At 55.6% G+C, this 9,523-nt stretch overlaps 1 protein-coding gene across 1 annotated transcript in view; it reads right to left on the reverse strand.

Annotated features, from left to right (window-relative positions):
- Positions 1–280: 280 nt before the first annotated feature.
- Positions 281–9,523, reverse strand: part of LOC111533306 (SH3 domain and tetratricopeptide repeat-containing protein 1-like) — a gene marked incomplete at both ends in the record, with an annotated part of 11,927 nt that continues 2,684 nt past the window's right edge. The window contains 8 exon segments of the mRNA XM_026451312.1: positions 281–477; positions 1,523–1,679; positions 2,398–2,517; positions 4,730–4,877; positions 6,073–6,125; positions 6,127–6,254; positions 8,859–8,989; positions 8,991–9,523. The exon segment at positions 8,991–9,523 is cut by the window's right edge and continues 101 nt beyond it. Of these exon segments, the coding sequence (XP_026307097.1) occupies positions 281–477; positions 1,523–1,679; positions 2,398–2,517; positions 4,730–4,877; positions 6,073–6,125; positions 6,127–6,254; positions 8,859–8,989; positions 8,991–9,523 (1,467 nt within the window).

Below are 9,523 nucleotides of genomic sequence, written 5' to 3' on the forward strand. Positions count from 1 at the left end.
CTTCTTTACCCAGAGGCCACCATTGCCCGCTCATGTGTCAGCCTCCCAGGCTGAGACTAATTCTTGAGGGTGGGACCTGGCCAGCTTGGGAGCTGGGTTGTATCTGTGAACCTTGCCGTTTCCTCCAGCTGCGTGCAGAGCTCCAGGGAGGCCACTGGGCCATTCCTAAGGAAGGCTGGAACCCTGGGGGTCTGGATGGAGATCCCACTCCAAGGGGGCTGGAAACACCCCGAGCCCTGCCCCTCCCCACCCACCTTCAGCCCTGCCCCTTCCCACCGACCTTCAGGTCGTAGAAGATGATGTCACCGAGCACCAGGTACACCTTCATGTAGTAGAGGGTCTCCTTGTCAAACTCCAGCGGCGAGTTGCAGAGCTACAGGGCCTTGAGGTAGAAGTGCTCCGCCAGCTTGCCATGGCCCAGCAGGTGGTGCAGGGCAGCCAGCCGGTGGTAGGCCACGTGCTCATTCAGCCGGTCCCCTGGGGTGTAGGCCAAAGGGGCAGGTGTGAGGACTTGTCTCCCTGGGGCAGTCAGAGCACAGGCCCCTCAGGAGCAGGTATGCAGACCCCGGGCAGCACCTGCCTTGCCTCCAGACACCTGTGGTCACCTGGGCAGCTCTGCCCAGTCCCTTCTGGGTTCCCAGACTCACTTTCACATCTGCAAAGCAGAACTAATAAGGCTTGCTTCTGTCTACTGTGAGGCTTTGGCAAAGTCGGACTTGGATGGCCCAGCTCTATGCCTACACATAGCCACCTGCCTTTGTTCACTGGTTTTAACCAAGGGAGCCCAAAACCCATACAGTCCAGGTGCTCCCGGGAACCCCGGCTCCATGCAGCCCACAGACGTGACATCCGACTCCTCCTGGGTGTGTCACGATCAGAGCCCCTTACCTTGGGGGAGTCACCGCATGCCTGAGCTCCAGGTCCCCCCACAGATGCACAAACCCACCTAGGCTGTCTCTGATGTCCTCCCCTTTTCAGGGCGAGTGCTGTGGAGCCTGCATTCAATGCATTCCCACACAGCTGCATACCTACTGTGTACTGGGCCCCAAGGCACAAGGCGTTGGGGCATGCGGCCCGCCCAGGGTTCCCTGTCTCTGGAGGACGACAGACGATCCTGGCATAGCACCAGGGGATGCCCGGCCTTAAGGGGCAGGCTGCTGGAAGGGGAACTGGGATTTCAGCCAGAGAGCCGTGCGGATGATGAGGGTGGGAAGGGCACAAGACAAAGGGAATGTGCCACTCAGCCTGGCACATACAGGGACCGAGATGCCTGGCATATCTGGAAGGCAGAGGGCCCTTGTGGTCAGCAGCGGGAAGAGACAGAGGAAGCAGAGCTCAGCACTGCGTGAGAGACCTCGGGCTGTGCCGCACGGCCGGACGGGGAAGCCAGCTGGGCAGATATTCCTGCCTGGACAGGAGACCAGGAAAATCCAGCAGCTGTTTCAGCTCCTGCCCTACAGACCTGGAGGCTGGGCTCTGGCAAAGTGTGGATCCTGGCAGGACGGGGGCTCAGGGGACTTACCCAGAGTGATGCTGAGTGCTAGGGCCATGTGGGCAACCTCTAAGCCCTTCTGGGGCTCCTCCAGCGTGGCCAGCAGTGCCACTAGCTTGTTGCACAGCTGCAGCTGCAGCTCCACCTTGTGATTGCCCATAGTCACTGCCAGGGGCAGTGCCCGGTCCTACCACACAGGCAGGTGGGGTCAGGCTTCCCGCAGCACCCACCTTGCCCAGCACCTTCCTCAGAGCTCACACATGTGCTTGGAGCATCCCATGCCCCAGTTACCCTTGCACCTCCGCAGAGCTCTGTGCTTTGGGATAACGCACGGTTCAGACACCCAAGTTGGGGTTGAAGAGTCACCTGAGGCCCATCTAGCTACACCCGGCAGCCTCAGACCAGCCTCTCACACCTGGGCACCTGGGGTCTGACTAGGGGGAGCCAGCACTCCTCTCTGCTCTAAAACCACTACATTTATCTGTGCCCAGGGCTGAGCCACACCGTGAGCTCAGAGGAAGGGAGAAGCCGTCCCCGCTTCGGGGTGGAGGCAGACTTGGGCCCTGGCCCTGGGCCTCCCACTGACATGCTGTGTGTCCTTTGACATGTCCCTGTGCTTCTGTGAGCCTCAGCTTCCTCATCTGGAAGATGGGGACAGGACTTCCCACTCATGGTTGCTTGAGATCATCAGGTGCAAGGGTAGAGCCACTGTCATGTCCAGACCCAAGCGTCTGTCCCAGGCAGGGGCACAGTCAATATCATTCCCGGTGAGACCACTGGGAAACTAAGCATGTGCATGGGTGGCCTTGCCTCCAGGTGGGAGGCCTCTGCCCTGCCACACCTGTGCCTCAGCCCTCCAGGTGACCCCCTGAGGCCCACATACATCAGCCCACAGGCCAGCTCACCCAGTAGAAGGACACGGCATTCTCCCGCTCCCAGGCCTCGTTGAAGATGTCTCCAGCTGCCTCAAACGGCTCCAGCCCAAGGTTGGAGTCGCCTGTGTACAGGACCACATTCTGTGCCACCTAAAAGGAGCAGAAGTTCCCTCAAGACCCACATCTGGTGAGGTGGCCACACCTACTTTCGCCAGCCTCCTTCCTCTCACACACTGCAGGTACACCTGAGCATTTTTCAGACCTGTGCATTAGGGCTGCCCCACCACTGGGAGCCCATCACCTGGTTCCTTTCTGCGTTGCCACATCCCGGCCGCACATCAACAGTGTTTGTGGGTAGGCCTGGTCCCCTCTTGGCCATGAGCTCTTGATCCTTCTCCTCAGCTCAAGGAGGTATACAGCAGGTGCTCAATAATGAAAGTTTCACCAGGCTGGTGGGCTTCACAATTTGTTCCAGATCACTCTGTGTTTGGGAAAGCCTCTGAAAACAGCCACTATGATAGATTCATTTTGTAAGGAGATGTGCCACGTGTCGCTTGGAGCATGTTCTTCTGTGTGTTAACTGAGTGGTCATTCTTTGAGCATGAGCTGTATACCAGCAGGTGCTAGGCATTGTGAGGGGCCACGCCTCTGCCCTTAGGGAGAAGATGCTGGCCACTGGGGGAGAATGTGAGGGAACCAGTTGGAGGGAAGGAAAAGGCATACAACAGGTGCTCAGCAGTGGCTTAGGAATGAGTGGATGAATGGATGAGCAGATGTGTAGACACATGGATGGACGGACAGATGAATGGATGGACGGATGGATGGATGGGTGGGTGGTTGGAATGATGTGTGTATGTATGGATGGATGGATGGGTAGAGGGTAGATAATGTATGTACATATGGATGGATAGATGGTGGATAGATCAATGTATGGATAAACAAATGGACAGATAGATGAATGGAGGGATGGATTAATAGGTAGAGTGGTGGGTGGATGGATGGACGAATAGGTGAGTGAATGGATGGGTGAAAGGATGGATGATGGAAGGATGGACAGGAGGTGAGTGGATGGATAATGGAAAGATGGATGGAGGATGGATGGATGGACGGATGAACAGGTGAATGGATGGATGATGGAAGGATGAATGGACCGATGGATGGAAGAGCAGGTGAATGGATGGATAGACGGGTGAATGGATGGATGATAAAAGGATGTATGAATGATAGATGGATGACGGATGGATGATGGATAAGTGGATGGATGGATGGAAGGATGAACTGATGGATGGATAAATGGATAGATGAATGGATGATGGAAGGATGGATGGATGGATGGAAGGATGAACAGGTGAATGGACGGATGATGGATGGGGGATGGATGGATGGATGGATGAATGGATAAATGGAAGGATGAACAGGAGGTGAGTGGATGGATGATGGGAGGATGGATGGATATATGGATGAATGGATAAATGGATGGATGGATGAAGGATGGATGAATGAATGGATGGACGGATGAACAGGTGGATGGATGGTGGCTGAATGGATGGGTGATAAAAGGATGGATGGATGAATGGAAGGATGACTAGGTGAATGGATGGATGATAAAATGATGGATGATGGATGGAAGGATGAGGAGGCGAGTGGATGAATGATGGAAGGATGGATGGATGAATGGATGCATAGAATGAACAGGTGAATGGATGGACGGGAGAATGGATGGATGATAAAAGGATGGATGATGAATGAATGGATGGCTGGATGGACAGGTGAATGGATGGATCATGGATGGATGGAAGATGGTTGGATGGATAGAAGGATGAACAGCTGAATGGCTGGATAATGGAAAGATGGATGGATGGATGGATGAAAAGGTGACCAGATGAATGACGGATGGATGGATGGATGATGGATGGATAGAAGGATGAACAGTTGGATGGATGATGGAAAGATAGATGGAAGGAGGGATGGATGGACGAACAGGTGAATGGATGGATGATAAAAGGATGGATGGATGACGGAGGGATGATGGATGGATGGATGGATGATAGATGGATGGGTGGAAAGACGAACAGGTGAATGGATGGATGATGGATGGAAGGATGGATGGAAGGACCCACAGGTGTATGGGAAGATGATGGAAGAATGGATGGATGAATGGATAATGGATGGATGGATGGAAGGATGAACAGGTAAACAGATAGATGATGGAAGGATGAATGGATGGGTAGATGGACAGGTGAATGGATGGATAGACGGGTGAATAGATGGATGATAAAAGGATAGATGAATGGAAGGATGAACGGATGGATGGACAGAGAGTGAACAGCACAGGGACCCTCCTGCATCCCTTGCCACTCACCTGGATGTACAGGTCCACCAGCTTGCTCTGCCACAGGATGTAGTAGATCTTCCCTGCTTGCAGACAGTCATGCGCCTCCTCTTTCTTCTGGAGGTCAATGAAAATCCCCAGACTTCGTTTGGTGTAGTCCAGAGTGGATCTGTAGGCCCTGGAATCAGACACAGGTGTCAGAACAAGGGCTCTCATCCTCCTGGAACCAGTCTGCCTCCTCCCGTGGGTCTGGTGACAGATGAATCTGGCATGTGGGGACTGCGAATGGCCCTCTTGTGTGTGCAATGTTCTGCCCTTCCCAGGCTGCTGGGAGGGCCAGGGTGAACACACATGGTATGGAAAAGATGAAGGACATCCTTCTGAGGGAATCGAGCATCATGCTGCCCTGTGGCAGGAGGAGTGTGCTAGCCCATCTCCCCTGCCTCCCAGACATGGCCTGTGTCTTCTCCAGATCCACCAGGAGCCGTTAGTGTTCAGAGGCTATCTAGGCCGATGGTTCTCAAGGTGTGCAGGCATCACAGTCACTCGGAGGCCTGTCTGTATAGCTTGCTGGCCCTGCCCCCAGAGCTTCCGGCTCCACAGGCCTGGGGCATGCCCCAGAACTCCCACTTGCCACAGGCTCCTAGGTGATATAGATGCTGCTCTGCTGGTCCAGGGACTACACTTTGAGAAGCATGGCTCTAGCACACTGGCCCATTTTCCTTCTGTGAACCTGAGGCCAAGACTGGAGCTAGTCTCCCGGGTCCCCATGGAATCTAGCTCCTTCCCCGCTCTCTCAGTAAGTCCGACACTCGAGGGGCTGTGACTGCAGCAATGTCACCAGGCCCTGTGGGTGGGGTGGCCAGGGCCATGGTTACCCCACCAGGTCAGGATGCTCGGGGGAAGCCGAGTGGGCCACATATGAGATGTGAAACCTTGAAACCCTGCCCCAGGGAAGCAGGTGACACACTTTGCTCTGTCTTCTGTGGGAGAGAAGCCACAGGTGGCTGCTGTGGTCACATTTAAGGGGACAGATGAAGGCCAGGAGTGAAGACTCGGGGAAGGCAGAGGTCAGATGACAAAAGCCACCATAGTAGGAAGAACAGCCCAGAGTGCCCATACTGCCTTTGCTGGGGTTGAGATGACCTTTGACCCAAAAAGCGAGGCTCAAGCTGGGACTCACGAGCCAGCAGCAGCCCTGGGACGACCCCAGACCCACCAGCTCAAAGCATCTGATGCCAAGGAACCAAATGATCCAAAGGAAAGGGGCTGATGGGGCCCTGGGCCAGCTTCCCTGTACCCCCTCCCTGCCCTGTCCCCCCCAACCCCCATGTTCCCCTCCACACCCCCACCACTGCAAAGCCAGCCCTCACCGTTCGGTGCCCAGGGACAGGTAGAGCTGACTGATGGTCTCCAGGAGCTGCCCCCTCCAGCACCTTGTCGGTCACCTTGTGGGCCAAGGAGAGCTGGAACTCGTGGTAGATGACACACTGGGCCTTGCTGGGCATGACGACGCTGTAGAAGTAGCACAGCCACTGGACGGTCTGCAGCTGGCCTGGGCAGAAGACAAAATGGAAGACGTCAGCCTCCCAGCATCAAAGCGAGGCTGGCTGGGCTTGGAGGCCCCTGCACTGTGCTTGTCTCTTTCATACATCTGTGAACCTGGGCCCCATAGGCGGGGAGCCTGAGCTCAGACAGGCCATGTACCTGTACAAGGGCAGACACCGAGCACACCGTGACGTGGGCACAGCTTGGTGCAAATGCTCATGGTAGAGGCCGGCCGTTGCAGTGAGCCAAGATTGCACCACTGCACCCCAGCCTGGGCAATGGAGCAAAACATAAAAAAAAAAAAAAATAGCACAGCGTATCAAAAACTCCAAGATGCAGCTAAGGCAGTGCTGAAAGGGAAATTTATAACTGTAAATGTCTATATTCAGAGAAAGAAGAAAAATCTCAAATCAAAAACATAACCTTCCACCTTGAGAAACTAGAAAATGAACTAAACCCAAAGTGAATAAAAGGAAGAAAATAATAAACGTGAGAGTGGAAATGGGAAGTAAAAATACAGAGAATGGAAAAACAAAAGAGATAGTCAACAGAACCAAAAGTGGGTTTTTTGAAAATAATAACAAAATTGACAAGTCTTTCACCAGACTGACCAAGGAAAGAAAGATGGGACACAAATGACTCAAATCAGAGACTGAGCACCATGGCTCACGCCTGTCATCCCAGCGCTTTGTGAGGCCGAGGTGGAAGGATTGCTGAGGCCAGCATTCAAGACCAGCCTGGGGGAACATGATGAGACCCCATCTCTAATAAAAATAAATAAATAAACAATTACAAACCCAAGTTTCTAAAATCAGAAATGAAAGAGGAAACATTATTGCTGACCTGACAGAAATAAAAAGATTCCATGAAAACATTACGAACAATTGTACACCAACAAATCAGACCATCTAGACACAACAGCCAAACTCCTAGAAGGACACGAACTACCGAAAGTGACTCGAAAATGATCCCAAGTAAGCATGTGGGGTATCAACTCCACCCTCGGTCTCTTCGACCGTTCAGCGCAGAGTGGGGAGACAGGGACGCATGATCTCTATTCCCTGGCCTGCATTTCCAAGTCTGAATCCCCAGCACCCTGGGGAGGGCCTCGTAGGAGGAGGTGCCACAGGCTATTGTGCCAGGAGCCACCGGAGGCTGCAGTGGGGGCTGGGGCGCTGGGCTCCTGGAGGGTCTCCTTCCAGTCAGAGAATGCCCCTGGGGAAGAAGCCTGGGTATGAACCCCTCACCCCTCCTTGGGCAGATGTGTGGGACCGGGGCCCCTTCACACGGTCCTTTCCAAAATCTCATCCCTCCTAGGGCCAGGAGTGGGTGCCAGGCCTGTGCTGGGAAATGGGCAGATTTGGCCACAGCCCCTGGGGCTCTGGTCCTGGCCACAGGAGGCACCTCTGAGTGGTCTCACTGTGCCACGACAAAGCGCTGCAAGGCAGAGGGGACTCAACAGTATCCCTTGTCTCAGCCATTTCCCTGGACTCAACTTCCTCATCTATTCTCTGCGGCCTAGATTTCAGACAGCCCTGCCCACCTACTGTCCGTTTACTGCTCAGTGTGTAGTGACTGTCAGACAGCACTCCATGGCTCCCCAGTGCTCTTGGGGAAAAGGCCAAGCCACAGCCTGAGGCCGCAGGCCCCGCTTAGCTCTCCAGAAGAGCTTCTCACCATCCAGCACCCAACCCACCCACTCCCAACTCTGCACCTCCCTATATGAGCCCTGCTCACTCACCCCCGCTCACACCCCACTCATCCCCACTCACACCCCCGCTCACTCACCCCATCACACCCCCGCTCACACCCCACTCATCCCCACTCACACTCCCGCTCACTCACCCCCGCTCACCCCCCCCCACTTGCTCACCCCTGCGCCTTCACACAGGCTACACCGCCAGCCCCTCCCCCACCACCAGCCCCTCATCCACACCTATTACTTGACTAAATGCTCTCAACCCTCTGGTCCCAGACTAAAGAGGCTTCCCTAACCCGGGGCCAAGTGCTGCCCCGCCATCACGCCACTCACCCTTTTGTGGCTTCTCTGGCCTGAAGCTCACGTTCCCACGCTCAGCATCTGCTTCCTGAGGACCCCATAAGCTCCATTTGTGGGTGGGGCCTGGCACACTCTGCACGAGCTGCTTTTGCATGAACTGCTCTGTGGCTTTGGGCAATCATCCCCCCCGTGTCCTCTGTGAAGTGGGATGACAGGTGCGCAGGGCTGCCGAGATACCAAGCAAATAACGGGCACAAGAACTGGCGTTCAGGGCCTGGCTCATGGAGGGGCCCCAAGTCCCAGCTCAGCAGAGCCTTCCTTGATCCCACTGTTATGGCCAGGGATTCCCAGCACGCAGGAATTTCCATGCTCAAGGCAGGATGGTCCCTGAGCAAACTGGAAAGAGCTGGCTGCCCCAGTAGGGCACAGAGGGCCTGGCCCTGCATGGGAACAAACAGCCTGTCTCCAGGGCGCTTGCCAACATCTGCTGCTGGCCATGACTCAGCACTTTTGATAGTGGAAAAACCACCACTTGTTTCCGAATCACAAACCCCAGGTGTGCCCTGACCCGAGTGGCCCTAGAAGGCACACAGGAGGAACTAGGGCACTCACTCTCCACGTGGTCCATCTCCACGGCCACCAGAAGGGCCCACTCACAGTAGCCCTTGCACTGCTGGGCCGGGCCCTGGCGGGTGCAGAGGTGACCCAGCTGCAGGAGTACGTGGGTGAAGTCCCGGCCACACTCCAAACGGAAGCCTCGAGAACAGACGCACGGCCTCCAGAAGGTAGTGCTGGGCCATTGTGCTGGCACCTGCGTGCAGGCACAGGGTCCCGAAGTTGGCCAGCACCACTGCCTGGTTCCTCCGCTGGCCCAGGTCCCAAACCACCCATAGGGCGCAGTAGTAGCCCTCGGCTGCCTGCCTTGTCCGGCCCGTCCTCTTCAGAGCCACGGCCACCATGTTGGCAATCACACCTTCCTGGTGCTCACTGGCCACCACTGCATCCTGGACAGACTGCAGGATGTTCAAAGCCACCAGGCTCTGCCCATGAAGCACGTGCAGCCAGGCCAGGGTCACCAGGGTGTCCACGATGGCACAGACTCCGGCAATAGCACTGTCTTCCACCGCCTGCGTCATGAAGGTGATGGCCGGGCCGTGGTAGCCATGGTGGCTGTACAGCTGGGCCAGGCTGGCGTGGAGAAGGCCACGCAGAGCCTGGCCTGTGCCCGGAGTTAGGGAGGCCAGCGCTCGCCTGAGGTAGTGGGAAGTCTGGGTGGG

The sequence above is a fragment of the Piliocolobus tephrosceles genome, unplaced genomic scaffold, assembly GCF_002776525.5.
Source record: "Piliocolobus tephrosceles isolate RC106 unplaced genomic scaffold, ASM277652v3 unscaffolded_28727, whole genome shotgun sequence".
NCBI classification, from domain to species: Eukaryota; Metazoa; Chordata; class Mammalia; order Primates; family Cercopithecidae; genus Piliocolobus; species Piliocolobus tephrosceles.